At 53.5% G+C, this 23,964-nt stretch overlaps 1 protein-coding gene and 1 long non-coding RNA gene across 4 annotated transcripts in view; one reads left to right on the forward strand and one right to left on the reverse strand.

Annotated features, from left to right (window-relative positions):
- Positions 1 to 4,666: 4,666 nt before the first annotated feature.
- EPHA8 (EPH receptor A8) overlaps positions 4,667 to 23,964 on the reverse strand; it is a 55,502-nt gene continuing 36,204 nt past the window's right edge. Inside the window, exons 5-17 of one of the 3 annotated variants that reach the window (XM_026797397.2) lie at positions 22,466 to 22,801; positions 19,300 to 19,424; positions 19,013 to 19,175; positions 17,801 to 17,897; positions 17,093 to 17,160; positions 16,495 to 16,668; positions 15,569 to 15,754; positions 14,898 to 14,959; positions 14,327 to 14,536; positions 12,210 to 12,359; positions 10,287 to 10,477; positions 9,637 to 9,792; positions 4,667 to 8,379 (exon numbers count right to left, since the gene is read on the reverse strand). In XM_026797397.2, coding sequence (XP_026653198.2) covers positions 8,265 to 8,379; positions 9,637 to 9,792; positions 10,287 to 10,477; positions 12,210 to 12,359; positions 14,327 to 14,536; positions 14,898 to 14,959; positions 15,569 to 15,754; positions 16,495 to 16,668; positions 17,093 to 17,160; positions 17,801 to 17,897; positions 19,013 to 19,175; positions 19,300 to 19,424; positions 22,466 to 22,801 — 2,033 coding nt within the window. In that variant the 3' untranslated portion in view covers positions 4,667 to 8,264. Of the gene's footprint in view, positions 8,380 to 9,636; positions 9,793 to 10,286; positions 10,478 to 12,209; positions 12,360 to 14,326; positions 14,537 to 14,897; positions 14,960 to 15,568; positions 15,755 to 16,494; positions 16,672 to 17,092; positions 17,161 to 17,800; positions 17,898 to 19,012; positions 19,176 to 19,299; positions 19,425 to 22,465; positions 22,802 to 23,964 lie in introns of all 3 variants that reach the window. The other 2 variants (XM_026797396.2, XM_005493938.4) reach the window with 2 other exon arrangements.
- LOC141731785 (uncharacterized) lies at positions 20,161 to 23,468 on the forward strand. The gene is made up of 3 exons (XR_012583734.1): positions 20,161 to 20,751; positions 21,506 to 21,987; positions 22,151 to 23,468. It is a non-coding gene; the product is annotated as an uncharacterized LOC141731785 (long non-coding RNA).

The following is a 23,964-nucleotide window of genomic DNA, read 5'->3' on the forward strand; positions in this document are numbered from 1 at the left end:
AATCCCAGCCCACTGCAAGCACAGGTGTGTTTGATCACTGTCAGACACAATGCAGGCAAAGGAGCTGAGGCATGCAGGGCCAAGAGCTCAGTTTCTGGCTCAGAAAGGAGCAGCACTCAGAAAGCACCAGGAAACAGAGGCAGGAACAGCACTGAGGAGATTCACACCTCCTCTCAGGCTGGATGTCCCTTACCCTGACAAAGCCTGAGAGGGGTTGTGCTGGGAATGACAAACCATGTCTGTGCCCCTTCCCTGAAGTTCCAGAGCACTGATGAATGAAAGGACCTGGAAAAGCAAGGATTCAGGGAGGAAGGTCAGGTATTGATAGGAGCAAGGGCTGGGTTTGTTTTCTTGGTGAGACATGCACAGAAATGTGTCCATGGGCAGAGAAGGGGCCACACACCAGCAAATCCCATCCTGTTTTCATCTCTCTGAGCAGAGACACTAAAGATTTCACTAGAGCTTTTGTTTCCTTTGCAAAGCTTGTGCTCAATAAACTTTTGCCTCTATTTATGAAAAGCCCTTTTCCACACCAGGTACAGCTTGCCCTGGGCTCTTATTTCATCTACTGCCCCACTCAGGTCTACCTTGACTTCCCTGTGCTCCTTGTCTCCCTTTCCTCCTCCTCCTCCTGCCTCAGCCACATCCTACTTCACCTGAATCTGTCCTGTCCACCTTCCTGTTCCCACCACCCATCCCTCCATGTCTCCTGAGGAACTCCACTCCCTGGGCAAGGCGCTTCCATGCAATGTTTCCACCTCTCAGTGACAGGATGCAGCAATGGAGCTGCTGGTGGATTTGTGTCTCCTCTGAAGTATCTGGAGTTAAGGAGGCTGCTGCTCTGCTCCTGAGACCCTGCAGAGCCCAGAGATTTGCAGCTCCCCAGCAGTGGGGACCTCTCCCCACACCCCAGCAGTGTCACATCAAAGAGCACAGCCTTTTCCTTTAGGCCCTGTTTGAAGTTTGCTGCTAATTTTTGGTATGCACAGAGTGGTGTTTGGCTCCTGCTTGTTCCTGGAATAAATGCTCATTGCATTGCTCTTAAATGATTGGAGACCTCCAATTTTAATATTTTATTCATAATCTTCTTCCAGCTCAGATACAGAAAAAACATGTAAATTCAAAGCCTGCAAGAATTGAAAATTTCATAAGTGCTGCTGACCCTTCACTGGCAGCTCTGAATGTGAGAGAAATAAAGGAATTGTAATAAGGAACCTCATTTTTGATAACAGGTTTAGAGGACCCAGGCATTAAATGGGGTTTCACATGTTCCTGCTGTGAGATGCCATCAGTGCTGCTGGGCAGGGACTGTGATCCTGCTGCTCCTGCCTCTCTGCCATCTCCTGCCTCCCCCTCTCATCACCTCTGCACTGAGGTGTGAGCTCACCTGGTGGCTTTGGGACATCCCTGCCTGTGTTCCTCACCTGCTGGTCCCCAAGCTCACATCCTGTTGGCCACCAAAGCCCATCCACCCCAACTGCCTTGGTCCTGCTGTGTTCCCTCAGCTCCTGCCCAGGCACAAAGGCCACTGCTCCCCATGGCCTGCACCACATCCCTCACCTCTCCTTAGAATCATGGAATGACAGAATCATGGAAGGGACCCACAGGGATCATCCAGCTCAGCTCCTGGCGCTGCCCAGGACACCCCAACAATCCCACCCTGTACCTGACAGTGCTGTCCCAATGCTCCTGGAGCTCTGGCAGGGCTGTGCCCATTCTCTGGGGAGCCTGGGCAGTGCCTGCACCCTCTGGGAGAAGAACCTTGCCCTGATCTCCAGCCTAAACCTCCCCAGGCACATCTTCTGCCATTCCTTTGGGTCCTTGGTTCACCCATCCTCTGCACCATTCTGTGCTTGGGAAGGAATACACCTGAACAGTCCCTGCCCACTCCCTGCAAGGATCCCTTTTCAGGACAGCTTTGTGAGAGGAGGTTTGGAAGGCAGGGAGGAAATGAGAGACATGATAAGTAATAAGAAAACTTTAAGAGTAAAAGACTCTGGCATCAGGCAGACAACAGTGAGTGCTGGGACAATTTCACCTTTTTTCAGCATTAGCAAAATAAAAAATTTGTCATGGCTGGGATTCAAGATCAACAAGTTCCAAAGCCTTTACCCTTTCCCCAAACTTACCATGTGGTGTGCAACCCCTTTGCCCTTTTAATTCAGTAAACAAATTCCTGCTTTTTGTTTTTTTTTTTTCTTCCTGAAATGAGTAGGATGGTGTGTAGAGAAATACTTCCAGCTCTGCATCCAGAAACTTTTCTGGCACTTGCAGATTATCTGCACTTCTATTCTAGAAAGACCATCATAAGCAGGAGATGTGCACTGGGGTTTCCCAAAACACAGCTGCCAGGAGTTTTCAACCAGGAAAGTGAAGAGGCTTTGTTGTTTGACTGGGTACTGGAGATTTTTGACAGTGTGATATGTAATGTAGTTAATTCATGCTGTATAAATAGATATGTGTGGGTATAAAATATTGTAGAAATTATGTTTTAACCTCCCCAGCCAAGAAAGGAGTTCTATTCAGATTGTAACTAATTCCTGGCAGCTCAAGATAGCATTAGGCCTGTGTAACATCTGAATGGGACCTTCCTGGACCATCAACGATCATTTAGATCATTTTGTTGTCTCCTGTACCTGGGAGATAACATCGGGGCCTTCCTAGCCTGTGATTAATTGCAGTGTCCCAAGAATTTCACTAGATTCAGGGACTGATACCAACTTATTACATGTGAAAGCAAACTTCCCCTGTGTACCTAGACTTCTGTCTGCAGACCAGGATCTGTCTTTGTCTATTTCAACATATGTATGGAAGTGGATTTACATTCGAAGAAGTGAATAGAAAGATGTGGTCATCTTTGCCTCAGGCAGAATAAACTGTATATAAACTGGAGCTGGAAACACTCAGTGTGAACCTTTTAGGGGAAGCCATCACTCTTTTGGAAGATGCTGTCTTGACTGTGGTGGTTGCTCGAAATTCTATTTTTTTTGTAATTGACCCAATAAATCGTTGTTAAATTTTTCATAAATTTGGCTATTGATTTGATAATTTATAACAAACAACCTTTTCACAAGAGGGCCCAACAAAGTGCTGAGGATACAGAGATGAGGATCCTGCTCACAGGCACAGCAGACCCTGCCATGCCAGGCCGTGGGGCTGGGACATTGCTCCCTGAGGAGCTGGGCTGGGGGGCTGCCCCAGCCCTCCCTGAGGAGTGGATGCTGCAGGAGCAGTGGGGCTGCCTGGGATGTGCATCCCGTGCCTGCAGGCTCAGCCAGGCTCCTTAGTCCAGGGTTGCACCCACAGGAGAGAGGGGATGAAGGGCCATTGCCTTCCTCCTTCTTCCTGTCACAGCAGGGACTGCTCTGAGATGTGAACCCGCTCTCCTGATGTGAGACCCGCTCTCCTGATGTGAGACCTGCCTCTCTGCTCTATTCCAGGCCTGCAGCAGAAGTCAGGGTGGCTGCAGTCCCTGCCCATCTCTCCCCAAGCCTGGCTGGCTTGAGCTGGGGAGACATTGGGCTGGTGGCAGAGCAGGCACTTCTGTCATCCTGGGATGAGCTATGATGGAATCTCAGTCCTTGATGGTGGTTTTCAACATATGACCTATAGAACACTTCAAAACCCATGCAGAACTTGACCCATAATCCTTCCAAGAGCTAAAGCAGCAGCTGGGGCTGATATTTCTATCTTACATCAAATTATCCTGAGTAATTTATTTGGACATGATGCTAAACGACTGTGCTAAAAGCAAGGAGAGGAGGTGGTTTGGGAATACAGCCTTCTTGGCAGAGGAGGCTGCTGTGTGATCAGACAGGAATCGTACCAGGAAATCCGAAGCCGAGTTCACCATCTGTTCCTGCAGCCCCGGAGCCGTCTGACCCTGCAAAGGGGCTGGCAGGAGCGAGGGGAGAGCCGGGCAGGGCTCAGCAGGGCTCAGCAGGGCCAGACTGCCACCTCCAGGCACTCGGAGCTCACAGAGCTCCCTGCTGATGGCACACAAACCAGCCGGGAGCTGCCCGGGAAATGCTCCCCACAAGAGTTACTGAAAGCCTGAGGTGGTGCTGGTGTGAGTGGGAAAGAAAAGCTGTTTGACCAGGGAGAGACCAGCTCCCAGTGTGCAAGATGGGATGAAATCCTCTTGGGGGATGTTTAAGTAGGTGTGAAAATCCTGAGGTCTCTTTTGGTACAGGAAGGGGTTTATTTGCTGATGTATATGAAAGAGGATGTCCATCACCTCTCCTTGGATGGGAGACTTTGCCTCCGCACCAGCCCTTTCCCCAAGATCCTCTTCCCAAGGGGTTTCCTGCTGAGCCATCAGGATCCTGGTGCAGCCCTGGCCCCAGCCTGGCCAGATGGGAGTGCAGGAGGTCTGAAAACCTGACTCTGTGTCCTGGAGAAGTGTGACCAGCGATGGATCTCTGCCAGGATGGCAATTCCCTGGCAATTTCTTTAAAAATTACACAACCATACCTCATCTTCCTGAGGCTGTGAGCAGGGTGATGCCCTGGGTGATGCTCACAGGCTGTGGCAGTGATGCTGTAGTGGCCAGGCCCCTCCCCACACAAAGCCATGCACAGCAGCCTGGCTGAGTGCCCTTGCCCAGGGAGGGAGCCAGGCACCAGCATCATCCACCCTTCCAAAGGTTTGCTCTAAGGAACATAAGAAAATCTTGCACGTTTTGCACAATGTGGACACTGGCTTTATTAATAACTGAGATACAGCAGTGAAATGTGTGTGTGTGAACAGTACCAGTTCCAGCATGCCCAGGCTGTCCCACTGTGCACAGTGGCGGCACTGGACCACGAGCAAGGGATGATGCAGCTGCTGCCCCTGTCTGCAAGATGTGATGGGGCTCTGAGCAGAGCCTGCACAGGTGTGTGCACTGCACAGGCACCTGGAAGGGTGGGATGAGGTGACCTTCAGAGATTCCATCTAACCATATTTATCACAGAATGGTTTGGGTTGGAAGGGACTTGAAAGCCCTTGTTCCCCACCACATGCCATGGGCAGGGAGGGACACCTTCTGTAATTCCAGGCTGCTCCAAACCCTGTCCAGCCTGGCCTTGGACCCTTCCAGGGATGGGGCAGCCACAGGAGAAGGGTCTGGAGAGAGTCAGGGTTGTAGTGATGGGAAATGTAAATGCAGAAATGGGATAGGTGAAGGGGAATGCAGAGCACAGGACTTGTAAGCTCAGCCTCAGCACAGGGGACACTGAGCAGGAGCAGCCTGTCCAGCTGGGGCCTGTGCTGCTGTGAAGGGCCCCAGAGAGAGCAGTGGGGGGGGGGGGGGAACTGTGAGGAAGGAAGCTCTGGATGGGCTGGCAGGATAAGCTGGCAGTGTGCAGGGCTAGGACAGAGCCCTGGGCTGGCCTTTCCCCATGGCTGGGCTGGGGAGCAGAGCTGGGGGCAGTGAACAGTCACACTCCCTGTCCTTGAGGTGTGGCAAGGGCTGGGAGCACAAGAGCAGGCAGGGACAGCTTCAGAGCCAACCCCAGCCTGTGCTGTGGGGCCCTTTTGCTTTTAGAGGGCATCTCCTGAAAATGGGGCTTTCTTTCTCCTGCAACTCCTGGATTTACCATTTGCTGGTAAATCCTTTTCTGAAGGGCAGCTGGAGCACAGCTAAACACCTTCAGGAAGAGTTTGCAAGCAGACCTACAATATACTTCAGCTCAGACTTCAGGAAATGAGGGCTGAAGTTTTATTGGTTTGGTTTTTTCGTGTTAATTTTTGTTCTTTCTAAAAAAAATTTTAAAATCTGCATCTCCAGAAGAAGGTAAGGCTGAGTCTAGGGAAACCTGTAAGACACCCCTGAGGTTGAGAGCAGCCTTTGCACATGAGGTACCTTCTTCTTGCATCATGTCCTGCATGAGATGCTCCTACATAAAAATGACTCGGTGGTTTTGGGGTGTCCTCTCCAGCCCACAGCACTGGGAGCCTACAAACATCCTCCAGGCTGTTCCCTGTGGGCCCATCCCATGGATGCTCCTGCTTAGCAGGGAAGCATCCTTCACTTGTGGGAGGCTTTCTGGAGCAGGGGAGGTGGTGACTGGCTGAGATCTCAGTGCTGCTCCCCCTGAACCAGCTGGGGTGTCCCCTGTCCTCACTGCAATAGTGACAGCTCTGTGCAGCCCAGTGACGGTAACAGGCAAGGAGATGGATCACAGAAAGAGGGATTTTTATTGTCCAGGGGGAAGCACACACTCTGAACATAAAAGGCAAACCCTGCCCCACCATCCCCACAGCCAGGAGCAGCGCAGGGACCCCACACTGCAGGATCTGACTCATGAACCACCTGCAAAGGGGCCATCTGGCAGCTCCCAGCCTCAGATCCTGCAGCCCACCTGGCTGGGGCTGCCCAGCAAACCCCAAGGACACAGGTGTGGCACTGCTCTGACCTCTGCTCTCACGTGTCCGTGACAGAGTCCCAAATGTTGGGAAGAGAGGACAGGGCCAGCACCAGCCGCCTGTGCTGCAGGGCTTGGATGAGCTTCATCACATGCTGGCTGTGGGGAGGGAGTGTGCCAGGGCTGAGTGCAGGATGCAGGGTGCAATACAAATGAAACAACACATTGCATCTGTCCCCCTCACAAAAAGCTTCCATAGGAAGAAGTAAAATACCCACCATAGTCAGAGAATCCATCAGCACACAAGTGCTCTGCGTGGACAGCCAAGCCAGCCCCGGACAGGCTGGTTTAGCCAGGATTATTGCAGCTGAGAAATGGCTTTAACCCACCCCCCACCCCCCTGTGCCCCAGCAGGCCTGGCAGGAGCAGCCCCCAGGCCACATCCCACAGCACCTGCACTGGAGTGCTGCTGGGTTTGCTGTGCCGAGGGAAGGACAGGCTGCTGGGGTCAGCTGGACCCTGCAGGGACTGAGGCTCCTCCCCAGTGTCCCTCCCCTCCTGTCACCCCCAGCCATGCTCCCGGCACGTGTTTTTTGCAGTGAGTTCAGCCCCACAACTGAGGCTTCTGTGCTTTGAGACCATTTTGTGTACCTAACATCCTACTTCAGTAAAACAGCTCCCAAACCCATAGAAAATTGTATTTACACCAAAAGGAAACTCCCAGCCCACAGCCTGCCCCACTCCCCAGTTATCTGCACCTCTGCACCCAGCTCAGCCTCTTGGACCAGCTCCACACATCTCTGGAGGACACTGCTCAGCGCCAGGCAAGCTCACCCAGAGATGCTCCTGTGGAGGACAGACCACTCTCCCAGGGCAGGGTCACCAGCAGGGAGGTCTGTGCCCAGAACCTCTGTCCCCAGCCACAGGATGCTGTGATTGCAGCTGGAAACACGGCCAGGACCCCTCCTCTGCAGGTGATGAGCAGCCCTCGGCACTGGCAGCCAGGTGATGGCACAGTCATGGGCCTCTCTAGGACAGTGTAAGAACAAAGCAGAGCTGTTTCTCTGTCCCTCTATCATGTGACATGGGAGCACACTCTCCCTTTCCTCTCTCTTCTGGGGGAGGCCAGGATGATTCTGCTGGCAGAGAAACCTGAGCTTGTGGCCCTAGGAAATATGCCTGGGCTGCCTGGAGGGCTGTGCTGGATCCATGCAGTAGTGCTGGTGGCTTGAAGAGGTGGAGAGTGTCCTGCAGCACTCCAGGGCTTCTTGAGTCTCCAGGCAGAAGGCCCTGGACAACTCTCCTCCCAGCTGGGTGGGATGGTCTGAGGGCAGAGCCAGGTGCTCCTGGCACTGCTACCTTGTTTTCTGTCCCCTGGAGGTGGGCCATGAAGTCACCTTCAGGCAGGTGCAGTTGGGAGGCCCAGGCTGGAGCATGCTGGGAGGTGCAGGGAGCAGGGCAGTCCCTGCTGTGTGCAGGGTGCAGATCTTGCTCCGTTCAGAGATCCCAGGAGCTGCCTGATCCACAGGAGCTGTGTGCCACGGCAAGCCCAGCCCACTGCTCCTGCTTATTGCTGATGTGGCTGATGCCCTTGCACCTGCAGGAGCTGCTGGACCATCCCACTGGGTGAAGGGGTTTTCTCCTGTCCTGCACAGCTGTGGGGACACCCCCAGTCCCACAGGGAAATGGCAGAATCATGATGTGTCTGCTTGTAAGGCTGCTCCCCCCTACCCCTGGGGGAAGGAAGCAGCAGGACCCCCAAGGTATCTGGAACACCACGTTTCCACCAATGCTGAAATCACAGAGATGCTGGCAGGGCTCCAGCTGCTGGTGCCCCTGTTCCTGCTCACCACCCTGCAGCCCCTTTGCCAGGGTAAGTGTTAAGGAATGCCTGATGCAGCTCTGCAGAGCTTTTGGTCAGAGATGCCTCCTGGGGCCGTTTGTGTTCAGCAGCTGGGATCTCATGGCCTGGATGCTGCTCAAGATCTTCTTCTGGTGGCCCATCATGGTGATGCCCAGACTCCGAACATCCCTGGAGAACAAAGACACTGTCAAAGACACCTGAGCCAGGCCCCAGGGAGACAACTGCACCCATGGAGCAGCCTGTGCCTGGCTCTGCTCCACCTGCACATCAGCACAAGGCTGGTCCTGCCCAGGGTCCAGGGACATTCTCCCAGGGACAGACAGACTGCCACTCTCTTGGACATGTCCTCCTGTGACAGCCCTGTGGGAGCAGGAGCAGCATCACTCCTGACAGGCTCAGGGGTGACAAGATCGATGCTGTGAAATTGGATTCAGTTTTAGTGAGATGCCCTCAGATAACTCAGTCAGAAGGATGGATGATGAGCCTTCCCCATTCAAAAGATTCTCTGATGTGCATGACAAACAAGGATCACTATCAGCTAATCCCAGGGCAAAGGCCCCATGTACAGCACCGACCAATGCACATGACAACTCTCTGTTTGTATCTCTCTGCCCTCCCATTCACTGCCACAGGAACCCCTGTCCAGCAGCTCCCTGCCTTTGGACAGGGAACAAGGCTCCTTAGAGGCTGAACAGGCTGTCACTCCTGGTAACAGCAAGGGATGAGACATGTAAGCAGATATAAGGGAGGAGCTGACATAGTTGCCTTCTTTTCTGGTACTGCTTAGATGCTCCACCTTGGAAATGCTCTAGACAGGTGGGAAATCAAGCTCCTTACAGCAGGAGGGTGATGAGACAGATCTTCTCCAGCTCTGTCTACTTAACCCACCCTTGGTAATGTGTGAATGAGCTTCCAGTGATGTCTCCCTCCTGGCTGCACTGAGCAGGGAGCCAGTCCTGTGCACAGGGGCCTGACAAAGCTCCAAGGTAATGCCCAGCTAAGGTTGTTTCCCAGTGATCCTGGAGAAGCTGTGCAGAATAGCACAGCCACACTCTATTTTGCAGGGAAAACAAAGATGAGAAGCACAAGAAGACAGCAGCCCCCTGCCTGACCCTGCTCTGACCAGGAGGCTGGGTTAGCAACCCAACCTGAATTACCTCCTATGGCCCTATGGTGACATTGGAGAGCCACCACAGAGCACTGGAGGTGACTTGGAGCTCACAGCCTCTCAGTACAACTCACACACCTTCCCTCAAAGCTCAGTGCAGCCTTGGACATTGGCCCAGGTCTCACCACTGGAGATACCTCTCCAGCACTGGGGACCAACCAGGCCGAGCAGCAGAGGCAGGAGGTCACTGTTTGGGGCTGGGGGGTTGCTGTGGGCCTGGGCACACCAGACAGTGCTGTTTGCTCCCTGCTACTCACTCGAGGTTCATGTGCATCACCATGCCCAGGGAGGAGTACCCGGCCATGGCGAAGTTGTCGCGGTAGTGCCCCAGGCGGATGGAGTCCAGCCAGTCCTCCACAGTCAGGCAGCTGCTCAGGTCCAGGAGACCCCTGTCCAGGCGTGGCTGGGTGAACCTGGGAGCAGAACAGACGGGATTACATGAGAAACATTGGTCCAAGGTGAGCAGGCTGTAGGGACACCTGAATGCACCTATATAATCAGGAAAGCATTAAGGCTGGAAAAGCCCTCTAACATCATCAATTCCAACTCAGCACTGCAAGGGCTACCACTAAACCATGTCCCCAGGTGCCACATCCACACCTCCAGGGGTGATGACTTCACAGCTGCCCAGGGCAGCCTGTGCCAGGACCTGACCAGCCTTTGTGTGAAAAAATTTTTCCTAATATCAAACCTAAACCTCCTGTGGCACAACTTGAGGCCATTTTCTCTTTTCCTGTCCCTCATTCCCTGGGACCAGAGGCCAACTGCTGCCTGGCTGCCCCCTCTTGTTGGGGAGCTGTGGAGAGCCAGAAGGTCCCCCTGAGCCTCCTTTTCCCCAAGCAGCCCCATGCTCTGAGCAGGATCAGGTCATTGGGCCCTGCTCACACAGGGGCCTGGGAGCCCTCACCTGTTGATGGTGCCTGTGCACTTGAGGCTGTCGGGGTTGCGGATCAGCTTGTCCAGGATGCCCACAATGTGGGAGAAGCGAGGTCGCTCGCTGCGCTCCTTCTGCCAGCAGTCCAGCATCAGCTGGTGCAGGGGGCTGGGGCAGCCCATGGGCGCAGGCAGGCGGTAGCCTTCCTCCACTGAGGTGATGACCTGCAAGGAAGCCACAGCTGCAGTGGGGCTGCACCCCATCCCACTCCAGCCCCACCGATGGGAAGGTCCATGGAAGCTGCTGGGGCCGTGGGATGGGAAGCAGAGGGATGTGCACAAGCTCCATGCTAAACAAGTGAGTGGCTGCCTGCAGGCTCTGTGCAGAGCTGGCAGCGGGCTGGACTGTAGCAGACCCCACAGAATTGTCTAAGACCCCGTGGAGGGCTGAGACTTAACAATAGGAATTCCTGAGTCATGATAAGACAGCAAAATAAGCTCCTGTCTTCTGCCTCTCAGACCCCAGCTTATCTCTGTAACCCCACAGGTCACTTTCCCCTAACCCTTACTATTGGGCAAGTTTGGGATCCCTCTATACCCTATAAAAAGGGGCTGTTATAGCCTGTTCAGGAGAATAAGAGCCATCGCTGGAACCTTCACAGACCCCTCAATAAACCATCGCTGTGAAACCACCAGGACCTCTCCTTCTCCTCTCTCTCGTCTGCTTCTCCCCATAGCCCTCTGGCACCTTAGCAAGCAAGCCAAGAGCTGAAATCATAAGAGAGCTGATAATCACGAAAGAGCTGAAATCCACTGAGCTTGCTTAAGGCAGGCACGGCTACGAGCGGCCTGGATATTCAGGCACTCTGCCTCCGAGAGGGACTGAGCTATCTGAGTAGGACTGCCTTGCTCAGGGGCAAAGCCTGCTCTGGGGCAGGGGAGACCTTTACTGGACATCACACACACACAGGAAATCAGTGCTATGACAATGGAGTTGTTTAGTGGTCCAGTGGCCTAAAATATTGCAGCTCCCCTCCAGCAGACAAGCCATGAGGGCTGCACTCACGCTCAGTTTTTCTACAGCTGGGCTGTGGCACTGGTCAGCAAGGCTGGAGGAAATGCTGCTTGAAGAAATTTTGTGGAGGGGGTAGTGTAAGCCCCTGCATTCATGCCCTACTGTCACCAAAGCCACCACAAAATAAAAAAAAAAATAGGAAGAGAGGGGGCTCCCAGCACAGGGGGACATTTATAGTACTCAGAGGTAAAAAGAGGAGTCCTGTGGTTCTGCAGAGCCAAAATACTAATTTTACTGCCTCCTCTTGAAAATTTTGCCCTCAGCTTGTAGTCAGGATTATAACCTACATTTTCCTTCAGATTTTATGCTACCCTTGGGGTGAGAGTGGTTTCACACAACTCAGACAAGCCCAAAGCCTACAGCTGGGTGGTACTAGGCTGAGGCTCTCAGCAGCTGCATTCGGACAGTGGAAGGGATGGATGCCCAGCAGTGGAACTGGCAGGCTGGTCCAGTGGGGCTGCCATGATCCTAGGAAGCCCTAACCCCTCCCAGGGACTGGGAAATGTGGCACAACGTGAGCTGACTCTCTCCAGCCAGCAGAAAGGCAGGATTGCAGACAGCCACAGAGCACACAGCCAGTGTGGCAGTGTCTCCCTGCCTGCATCTGTACTGGGAACTTCAGTCAGTGTCCCCAGAATGAGGCGGGATTGGGAAGGGCCAGCAGGCAGGTCCATATATGAGCTCTGGTCACTCCTGGGTGCCACGGGACTGCAAAGGCAAAGGCTGTGCAGTGCAGGGATGGAGTGCTGTCGGCACAGGGGGGGACATGCACCCTGTGCACAGCCCTGGGGGGATGTTTAGAGAGGCAGGAGCTGATCCTTGGGCCCTGCTGCCAGCCCCAGGCTGGCCGGGAGGGCAGGAGGGGCAGCTGGCAGCACTCACGTCACGGTTGGTCATGTTCCAGTAGGGCCGCTCGCCGTAGGCCAGCACCTCCCACATGACGATCCCGTAGCTCCACACGTCGCTGGCCGAGGAGAACTTGCGGTACGCGATGGCCTCAGGAGCTGTCCAGCGGATCGGGATCTTCCCCCCCTGGAAAAGGAGCGAGAGTGGGGGCTCAGAGCGGGCAGGGCTCAGCATCGCGAGCTCTGCAGCTGGGACAGCTCTTGGACAAGCTGGGGTGGCATCTTCTAAAAAGGACTGAGGAGGGAATCTGCCCAAAAGAAGCCCAGAGGGGTATGTGAAGGACAACTTCAAGGTGTTTCCAGCAGAGCAAGGAGAACACTGTGCTCTTTTACAAGGTCTTCGTGCACAATTTGGTTCCCCGGTGCTCAAGAGACAAGGAATTCAAAGTGATGAAGAGGAGCCCTGGGCTACCAGAGCACACAAGCACAGAGCTGATTCTGTGTGCAAGCAGAGAGCCTGACCTGAGCAGACAGGGAGAGTGATGGCATGTGCTCCCTGTCCTTCCCTGCTTTGACAGGCAAGGACTGAAAAGGCAGATGCATTCAATTAAAGGACCATGCTGACAAAAATCAGCAATATATGGACTAAGAATGCTTTTAAGTTGGAAATGTGGTTGCCAGCCATCTGAAGAGGAAAGTTGCAGCGTAGGGGACATTGGGTGGGCTTCCCAGAGCCCTGGGACAGGAATGGTGTGCCACCACCATTGAGGGACACCTGTATAGGGAGAGCTGCCTCTACCCAGCTGAGTCCTGCCTGCTCTGGCACATGCCTTGGTAAGGGCTGAAGATGAACAATGTGTCTTTTGGGAGAGTTCCTTGGGTGAAGCAATCTCCTGAGCATGTTGAAGACAACACAAGAGGAACACAAGTTTCTGAACACAAAGAAACCGCATTTGTGGGGTACCCTGACTGAGACCTCACCAGAGATCTGACTCTGGCACTGCATCCTTGTGGTTCAGCTCTGCCCACACTATGCACTATCCAATCTTCCTCCAGAGCAACCAGGTCTGGTGGTTTCACTGCACCAAGATACCTCACAGCACCAGAAAGCAAGCAGCAGGAGCCTTGCCCAAAGCAAAATTATTTGGAATGACATGCTGTTTCTTGAGATACCAGAAGGAGCAGATGAATGCATAGACACACACAGAGGGAGCCCCTCTGGCTCAGCTTCTCCACTTTGCTGAAGCCAAGCAAAGACCATGAAAGGCCACGTTCTTTAGGCTGGGCCATGGTGCACTCATCCCTCAGAGCTACAGCTGCTCTGGGACATGCTCAGCATCAGCCACCCCAAAGGAGCCTGAAGCTCTTTCTGCTTCTGTAATCTTGGTCCTTCTGAGAAATGATGCTCAGACTCCTCTGCTACAGCTCCAAACTGGCCTCCATCAGGAACAGTCTGTCCAACAGATGTGTTCCAGGGGAGCACACTAATTCTTTTCATGGCTAGAGAGGAGTAAGAGAGCTCGATTTATTTAATATATTCTATGTATTTCATGAAAATGTATTTCATTTTGCTCCTAATGACCTCCCATGGAGGAGGACATCAAGAAACAGAGCTGCCAGGTTTGCCAGAAAAATTTCAACAGGGCTACACAGACAAAAGTGTCCTGCATGAAATAAAACCACAGGTTGCAAAATCAATTCCCACCTTTTCCACATCCATGAATGAGGCACAGTTACATGGAAAAACCAGTGTGTGGCCACAATGTTGAAGGGTGGACCAGAACACCCTCCTATGGATCAAGGACTCTAGGACAACTGTGGAGTGGATGGAGCTACAGAGCCTAGGGAAGGACTCCAGTGGGCACACAGAGGCCACACACACCCATGGGAGCAGTTGGCTGGGGATGTTTGATAACTCCCTGTCCTGCCATCCTACTGCTCCTTGTTCACTGCACACTCAGTTCTGGGATGTCCCTGTGCCAAGGACAATGCTTTAAGGCTCAGGAGCTCTTTGGGTTTGAACTGTTGGCTCGAATATCAGCAGGAAGTGACACTGCCGTTCCTGCCCTACCTATTCTCACTTGAGAGTCTCTGACTTTTCCATGTGTCTGGGGCAGCAGCCAGCAGCAGGGACCAGCTCTGTGAGCCACCCACCGTGGTGGTGTAGGCAGCGTCGGGGTCGTCCTCCAGGATGCGGGAGAGGCCGAAGTCGGACACCTTGCACACCAGGTTGCTGTTGACCAGGATGTTGCGGGCGGCCAGGTCCCGGTGCACGTAGCCTAGGTCAGACAGGTACCTCATGCCTGCCCCAATGCCCCGCAGCATCCCCACCAGCTGGATGATGGTGAATTGCCCGTCGTGTTTCTGGAAAGGAAATAACCCAGAGTTCGCTTGTGGTGCTCACCACCATCCTGTTGGTGCTCCTGTCATTAAACCAGCCCCCAGTGCCTCTCATCTTTGGCTTTGCACATCCTCTGAGCCCACTGCCTCCTGCGTGTGCCCCTGCCCACTTCCTGCCCTCTCAGTGCCAGTGACACATGCTCAGCTTTTGCAGTGTCACTTCAGGGAGCCAGACACAGTGCCTGGAGCCTGTGTCTGCTGGAGAGGTGAGAGCCCAGCACCCACAGCTCTCTCTAAAACAGGGGTTTCACTGGCTGTGAGGCTGAGAAGCAGGAACCAGCCCCAGGGGATGTGCAGTGAATGAAAATACAAACTCACTCCTTACCCTGAGGAAGGTGTCTAGCGAGCCGTTCTCCATGTATTCAGTAACAATCATTACCAATTTGCCTGCAGAAGACAAGGGAGGTCAAGTTAGCAGAGAAGTCACCTTCCTCCAGGAAGCCCAGTGTCAGGTTTTCACTTGGAGAGACATGAATTCAGGTCTCTGGGTCTTCTGCAGCCCCTCAAGACTGGTGTCACCCCTGCACTGGGCAGGATTGGCCCAATGATGGGGATGTGGCAACAACCCAGACAGGTATCTCCCCCTCCAGGTGCTATTGACATAGCTAGGTCAGTTTCGTTACCCTGCTGAAATTTGCATGCCATTAGTGTGAGCCTTTGCATCAGAATGTGCCTTTTTGGAGGAAGACTTCAAATTATGATTCAGTACAGGCAGCCTTTGAAATAAATGCCTTTGAGTAGGACATCTCCCAAACCAACAATGATCTGGAGCACGCTGCAGAGGACAGTGTGGAACTACCATGGGGAACTTTGTTCTGGAAGAGAAGGTAAGGGGATGGCTGTCCCAGGTAAATGCACAAATCTGAAAAGCCACTGGGGCAGTGAAGGCTGGAGTGCACCCAAAGTGAGCCCTGACCCACATCTCCCAGGCTGCCCACAGGGAGATGCATCCCAGCTCTGCTCTGCCAGACGCTCCCTCCCCTGCCAGCCACGTACTCCTGGTGACCACCCCCTCCAGGTGGATGACGTTGGGGTGGTCGAACTGTGCCATGATGCTGGCCTCGCTCAGGAAGTCCCGTCTCTGCTTCTCTGTGTAGCCAGCCTTCAGTGCTTTGATGGCCACGGGAATCTCCCTCTTCCCTGGCAGCTTCAGGCGGCCGTAGCACACCTCTCCAGACTCCCCTGCAAGGCAAGGGAAAGCGGGAGCATGGAGAGCTCCTCAGCTTCTTGTGCTCACCCACCAACACCATGAATCATCCAGTCTGTCAGCATACTCTCAGCATGCCTCAGTCCCTCTGGGTTTCAGCCTGGATTTCAATCCCCTCCAACCCCTCCAGGATTCAATCCTCTGAAAGGATTTATCAGCTCTTGTTTCTAGCTCAGGAAGGGTGGGAACATCTGAAACCACCTCTCTCTGGTGCCTGTCACTGAAGGCAATGGGCCAAGAGCAGTGGTTACAGTGGCATCATTCCTCTGGGTTTGGCCCTCAGGGTGCTGCTGGTAAAGTTCCAGCTCTGCACTGTGTTTCCACAAAGTCCCTGTTCCTATGCAAAATTCCCTTTTGTTCTGAAAATGTGCCATTTTGCTTGCAATTTCATTTGCATCTTGTCACCCAGGTTTTTTCATGGGTGCATGCTGGGACACCCATGGGGACAGGATGAGCCATCTGCTGTGTCAGCCTGAGCCACCAGCCCCACACCTGCTGACGAGCAAGCCCCTGCACCAGGCTGCTCCAAAGGGTTTATTTCACTCCCCCAAACCCCCACTCTGTCCAAGGTTTTGATCGCACAAGGCTCAGGAGCAGATGAAGCCCTGCTGAGCACGGCTCTGATCCCAGCAGGCCAGGAACACAGCTCAGCCTCAGAGCATGGATTTCCCTGAGCAGACACCAAGCAAAGGGGCAGCTAGGCACCACCACTCACCAGACCCGATGACCTTCTCAATCTTGATCCGGGAGGCCTCTATTTCCCGGGTGAACTCATGCACAGCTTGGCAGGGGTCCTCGTATGTGTGGGGGTCCACATAGAACTTGGACTCAGGGAACTTCACTGCCGGGTTGCAAAGTGGAGAGAGGAGATCAGCACTCTCAGGCAGCCCTGCTGGGAGGAGGGACACCAGCCACAGGGCAGAGGGTGGCAGGGGCAGGACAGGCTGAGGAGCCATGGAGATGCAGCACAAGGAACCCTAAGTCACGCTTTGGTGCAGCAGGGTCCCCAGAGCAGTTCAGGACCTGGCTGCCCAGGTGTTCTCCACATGACTGTCCCACTCCCCCACTCCTACCCCTGGCCTGCTGCTCTCTGGGATGATCCTGCTGCACTCTCAGTGCACAGTGTTCAACATTTCAACCCCACTACCAGGATGCCCCTGGGATCAGATCGCCCACTCAAGTCTCCTAAGACACGTTCCCAGGAGGAGACAAAATACAAAACCCGTCCCCCTGGAAACCACAGCTCTGTCAGGGGGTAACAGTCCATCTCTGTCCATCCATGGGGCTGGAGTTCTTCCCAGAGAGTGTCCTACCTTGCCCATTCTGATAATGCATCTTCTCCTCATCAGAGTCCTGGAAAGCCTTGCTGTACCCACAGTGCCTGCCACAGAAGGACAAGGGTCAGAAGAGAAGCCCCCATCCCTCACTCCCACAAGCATTCCAAAAGCAGGGTAGAAGGCAGTGCACGCTGGGGATGTGGGCAGGCAGAGAAACACTTGGCCATCCACCAGCTGCATCCCTGCATCTCACTGCACCGACACTTGGGCACTCTCCAGGTGCCCTCCAAGGCTTGGCAGTGCTAAAAGCATGTGTGCTCCAAGGGCCTGGCTCAGCATGCTCATACAAAGCACACAGGCTCCCTTGGATTTGTCTGCTGTAGAAAAGATCTCTCCACCCCCAACCTACCCACCAGTCCATCCAGTCAGCTCTTGTACTAGTAGTGGTTCTGGTACTGGTATTGCTTTTGCTCGTGCTACTGACATTCCGTATATCATATATTATAATGTACACACTGATTTATTACTATTCAGCCTGCTGGCATGAGGGGAAGATCTGAAGACTGGCTCTGCCTCAGGGAAAGTGGTGACCCTTAAAAGAAGTCTCTTGGCTGCTTGTTAACCCTGGACCTATAGATGCTCTGGACAAACTGAAAGGAGAAAAGTTGTGCCCAAGTTCTCCCCTCCCTCCTGTCCCTGCTGGAGACCTCCAGGAAACCTCACTAGCCTCGACAAAACTCTTACCTCTTCTTGCAGATCAGAACCAGCAGCAAGGTGACAAGGCCAGTGATGAGTGACAGGCAGATCCAGACAATCGTCATCGTGTCATACCGGAGAGACACTGGAAAAGCAGGGTAGGAAGGGGCTGAGCTGGAATTCACTGCTGAGCTCAGGCACATACCCACCCCATGGTCGTCAAAGACAAAGCCTTGGGCTGACAATGCGGTAATGGTCTTCAAAGATGAAGCACTGTCCCACCTATTCTCAGTTTTGAGCCTCTCTCAGTGTACAGGGACTGTTTACATGTGGGGAAATCAAGGAGAGATCTGAGAAAGCCATGGTGACACAGCAAACCAGTACAGAGAGGAGACTGGAGCCTCAGGACCTCTCCAGGTCTTCCCTGCCCTAACTGCTGCATCCTTCCTCCCTCTTCTTTCTAATGTATAAGCATAGAATCACAGAATCATTAAGGTTAGAAAAGACCTCTAAAATCATTGAGTGCAACCATTAACCCAGCATGGCCAAGGCCATCACTTAAACATATCCCCAGGAGCCATATCAACAGATTGAGTGAGCACCTCCAGGCATGGTGACTCTACCACTGTCCTGGGCAGCCTGTTCCAGTATCTTTCAGTGAAGAAATATTTCCTATTGTCCAACCTGAACCCTGTTTCAACTTGAGTCTGTTTCCTCTTGTTCCAAACATGTCAGGAATGTAACCTGTAGCAATCCCTGCAAGCTGAAACACTGAGGGGGATGTGCCTTCATGTCCCCTCCCTGTGTGGCAGAGGAACAGTGGCCATGGAGAAGTATAGGGGCCTGAGTAAATATATGTATTGCAGCAAAAGATCTCTGTATTGTATAAGTGACCCTGCCCCAATTCTAGTTATTGTAAATGGGCTGCAGCTGTGATGTCCTTAATTGGGTGGCAGCTGTGGCCCGTGGAGTTAGCTGGGATAAAAGGGGGTGGGGCAGCCAGGGAGAGCTGGGGAGGAGCCCTGACTGAAAAGCAACAACAACACTGCTGTGAAGAGCTGTGTGTGAGAAAACCAGCCAGAGAAGGTATGGGACTCTAGAAATATGAATACAACCAGTGGTGACCCCTGACGTGATAGAAGATAGGACAGCCAAGAGCTGTGGCAACCTGAGAGCTGGGACTCTAGAAATACAAAATACAACAGAGAAAGGCATCCCCAGGCTCCCTGCCCCACACTTCCCACACCTGCACACACTCACCTGGCTTCCCCGTTTCCACCTCCACAGTCTGACTGAACCTCCCGCAGCCAGCAGAGGTGCGAGCCCGCACCTGGAAAATGTAGCGGGTTGCAGGCTTGAGCCCAGAGATGGTGGCAGTGGTGCTTTTGGATTTCAGAGTTGAGTAGCTCTGCATTTCCTTGTCCTGGGGAAAATCAACAACAAAACCTTCTCTGCATTAGCACGGCAACCACACAGTCTTCCAAAGAAGCCCCTTATGCGAGGCTGGCTGATAGCAGGGGCTCTCTGAGAAACAAGCTCAGTGTTACCTTCTCATAGTACTTGATCTCATACTCCAGGATGATGCCGTTGGGCTGGTCTGGCTCTTGCCACAGCAAGGTGACACTGTTCTGGCCTGTGCTCTCCTGATGCACCACCACCACCTGTGATGGGGCTGGGGACCAGACAGGGAGTTAGGTGCCTGCTGAGGGGGGCAGCAGGAGACAGCAACAGAGAAGGGTGGAACCAGAGCCCCAGGCAGGACCCCAGGCTTAAACCAGGTTTCTGGTTTAATTAAAGCCATGTGGAGATGAGTGCTGTGATAGGGATTGCAAACAAACTTTTCCTTGTTTTGGCTGCATCAGTCTCTTTCCCATGGAGTAAGGCAGCTCTGAGAAGATGAGAGAGGAGGGAATAGTCCCAGCACAGGCAAGAGGGGACATGGGTGATTTATTGTGATCTGGAGCCAGAAAGGAGAAGGACCAGTGTGGTTGCAGGTCATGGAGAGTGTGGAGGCTGCTGGGCCTACACTAAAAGGGTCCGTTACAGTTCCTTGGACGGACAGACCCTAAATCAGAAAAATCTCTGTTCAAGGCAACTGAGCAAAGCCTCTCACTGGGGCACATTTGCTGTTCTACCCAGTTCTACCTCCCTGGTCGGCCCGTTGGCCTCTCCACCCCTTTTCCCTTATATGTATACACCCTAGAATGTTCTCCCTTCCCTGCTTACTCACTGGGCACATATGGCCACAGTGTCCTGCCCCCTTTACCCTATTGGCTGCCACCCCTTGTCCTGCCTCCGTACTGCCCTGAGCCCTCAGCCCATTGGCCCTGATGCTCTGCTCTGCCCCCTTTGTCCCTCATATTTAAACCTGGACCCTCCATTGTTCTTTTATCTTTGTCCGGGACCCTTTGAAGTATGGCTGGAATAAATCTCCTCCTCAGAGCTCTATACAAAGACCCTTTCCACTTCTTTGTCTTTGGTGATTCTACAAGAGCTACCTGAAGTGTGTGCTGAAGTGACTGTGTGTGTGTGTGTGTGTGTGCGCTGCAGTGACTGTGTGTGACTGTGCCTGTGATGGTGTGACTGTGTGTGTGGGCGTGGGGGTGTGTGTGCGCGCACATGCGTGTTGGAGTGACTGTGTGCTGCAGTGATGGTGTTTGTGTGCTGTAGTGAGTGTGTGTGTGTGCTGCAGTGACTGTGTGTGTGACTGTGCCTGTGACAGTGTGCGTGTGTGCTGCAGTGACTGCGTGTGTGCTGCAATGACTGTGTGTGTGCTGGAGGGACTGTGTGTGTGCTGGAGTGACTCTGTGTGTGTGTGCCTGTGCCACGGAGCGAGCAGCTCCATTACTGGAGACATTTCTGGAAGGTCGGGCACCGCTGCCTCTCGCGCCACTGCCAACAGGCCAGCAGGTCACAACAGGAGATCCCTACTGCACAATCCCCTCTTGTTCTACCTGTGGTAAAGGGAGAAGGACAGAGGAAGAGGGAAAGGGAAAATGGTAAGTGTGGTCAGGGTCTGAGCAGCAGTCTAAAAGTGCCTAGGGGTGCTCTACTGCCCTGGGATATTTGTCATCTTCCCAGTCCTGAGCTGGGAGCCTGTGAATCTGCTCTTGTACCTGTAGGCATGCCTGAACTGTAGCTGTCACAGCTGAAGGAACCAACTCACCAGCCTCTTTTCCTACTGGGAAAATAACCACTGGGAGTTCCCCAGAGTGTGGTGGGTGCTGTGATGGCCGGGTGCAGCCACAGGGTCTGACTCATGGGAAGGTTTTGGGCCCCACTTGTGAGCTTCAGTGTCAGGCGAAAAATGGGATGTGGCAGCTCTGGGGAAGACAGAGCTGCAGTGGCCATGGCTGCAGTGCAGGGGTGTCACCAGAGCAGCACAGAGACCAAAAGAGGCCACAGGGACTGCAGCAGCAATTTTAGCTCATTGGGGATGGCTCCTCTGAGAAGCAGAAAATGCTGCTGGTACAGAGCACCCTGTACCAGATGGGGAGATGGGAGAGGGTGGGATGGTGGGAATCAGTTAAACTGCTTGAGCATGGGCAATGCCTTTCCTCCAAACAGCTCAGGGAATCTGTGCTGCAGCTGCCTCAGCCACTGGGGCTGGGGGCAAGGGTAACAGCAGCCAGGAGGTTCCCTCATGCAGTGTTGGGGTCCCTCAGCCCCCTGGAGGGCAGGGGGCTCTGTCACGTGCAGCAGCTGGAGCACAGAAGCTGAACTACTAAATTCCCAACCCCTCTGCTTTCACAGCACCTGCTCAGAATCCATTTTGCAGCTGAATGGTCAAAATAGGAATACTCAGCACTTCCTGAGAGCATATCCGTCTGAGACATCAGGCTGAGGCAGCTCATCAGCACTTGGAGGGATTGTGAGGGATCAAGCCAGCAGGACTGAGCCATTTCCACATGCTGCAGAAGTGCTACAGGCTGGCATTAGTGACAAAGGGACCTGTTCTCATGCCACCCATGAACTAACCAGCAAGGCTCCCAAGTTTCTCCCACTGGTACCCCTGCCATGAGACCAGAAGGGGCTCAGCATCATGGGAAGTTCTTGTGGGCTCATTTCAAACTGGGAGGACTGACAAGGAGGGTCAGACCCTGCCCAGATCTTTCTGCTGACAGTGTGCTCCATGGAAAAATGCCACAGAACAAAGTCCTGTCCTATCTGGGCTAGAGCACTGCTCAGAGGAATTTCCTGAGGAAAGATCATTTTGCAGTGAGGGATTTGCAAAGGTGAGACATGCACGGCATTGGTGTAAGATAAGAGCAGAGTATGAACTGCTGCCTGGCCCTTTGGGAAGGGACAAAAGGCTGGAGAATCAGCCTGAAACAGTCATACTCCCTTTAGTGTTCCTGACAATAAACAAGTGTTCTCTGTATCCCCTGTCTCTTGCAGAAAAGGAGCCACCAACAGTGTCTGCAAGCTGAAGGGAATGGAGAAGGGAAAAGGACCCCATGAAGCAGAAGCAGAGTAGGGTAAGAGTTACCTTGGGCAGCAATTTATCCCGAGCCCATTCCAGTTCCCTGAACCCACCTCAAGCAGCACAGAGGACATGGGTCCCATTTCTCAGCTGTCCCATGCCCATCACCAAATCAGCCCTTCACTGCTAGAGCAGGTTCTGGCTCCTGCAGACACTGCCTGCAGCAATGCTGGAGGAACATCAGCATGACCCGTGCAGGCCGGGTCTGGGGGTGGGTCTGCTCCTCCTACCTGCCTGGTTTGTCGTGATGTTGGCCACCGCGGCTCTCCTGGACTCCAGGCTGAGGTCAGAGACGCCGTTGACAGCCTCCACCCAGAAGGAGTAGTTGGTGTGTGCCAGCAGGTTGGTGACGGTGAGCGCTCCCTGCTCCAGGCGCATCTGCTGCGGCACGAAGCGGATGCCGCTGCCGCAGGCCTCGCACGGCCCCGCGGCGCCCGCGCAGCGCCGGCACCGCACGTTGTACACGACGTCCGCGCGGCCGCCCTTGTCCAGCGGCGGGCCCCACTCCAGCGTCACCGAGGTGCCGTTCACGCTGGAGATCAGGTTCACCGGAGCAGAGGGGGGCCCTGCAAGACAGGCGGGGATTCAGGCAGGGCGAGGGCTGCTGGAGCATTGGAAATGGTGGCTCCAATGGATGTTGGAACCCAGGACATTCCTCTGGCTGTCCTGGAGGACTCCAGACCTTGGCAGGGGCTCAGAGACCTTGGCATGGGGTCAAAGACACCTGTGCCTTGGATTTTAGCACATGGAAAAAACTCCCAACTTTGTATGAAGATGTACAAGCCACAAGAGTTTGAGTAGAATGATAGTGAATTTACCACAAGGTGGAATAGTAGAATTTTGGGGTTTTTAGAAAGGGAGTTCAAGAGGCAAGATGGAGGAATCTGGGTGTGTTCCGTCTTTTTCCTTCTTCTTCCTAGCCTCCATCTTCTGCTGTGATGGTGACACTTTTGAATTGGTTTAGACCAGAGACAGACTGTCTAACATAGGCGACAGGTATTGGAAAATTATTGTAAATAACATTCATGTAGTTTTTAGTATAAAAAGATAACACCGACCTGAGGGCAGTCAGTGTGCCTCAACCCGACCTGCCAGACAGTCTTCAGCAGGTCAGAAAAAGAATGTTATAGATAAGGAAAAATAAACAACCTTGAGAATGAGAGCCAAGGAATCCCGTGTTCTTCTTTTGTCTCAGGGCTGGGAAAAAGAGACTTTCTGACACCTCGGGGTCATCTCGGCACCAGAGACCCCGTCAAATGGAGATGTGCCTTGGGCAGCAGGACATGAGCTCACAAACACTGCTGCAAGGGACAGAGCAGCGAATGTGCTGGGCATGAGACAGCAAAGACACAGGCAGGGCACAGGGTGAAATGCCCTGGAGGTAAAACAATCAGGATCAGGATGCCAAATGCCAGACAGTAAGAGCTGCTGTTAGCTCTGGGGGAAGCAGGAAGCAATGGTGAGGCATAAAGTTTTTTGGGGAGAGCCACAGTTGATGAGCTGGATATGCTCACCTAAAGGGAAAGGTGAACTCACATTTCCTTGGCAGATTAATAAACTTGGGTGGATATTCCTTAGGGAAACACAAGTCAGGTGCTGCTTATCCCTCCTTCACCCTGGCCTCAGCTACCAATGCCACACCTGTCTGTCCTCCGTCCTCCTGGACAAACTGCAGAAAGGTGAACCCCCCCCGGGATGTCCTTGTCCCCTTTTAATAGCACTGGGCCCC

Source organism: Zonotrichia albicollis, chromosome 25, assembly GCF_047830755.1.
Source record: "Zonotrichia albicollis isolate bZonAlb1 chromosome 25, bZonAlb1.hap1, whole genome shotgun sequence".
NCBI lineage: Eukaryota > Metazoa > Chordata > Aves > Passeriformes > Passerellidae > Zonotrichia > Zonotrichia albicollis.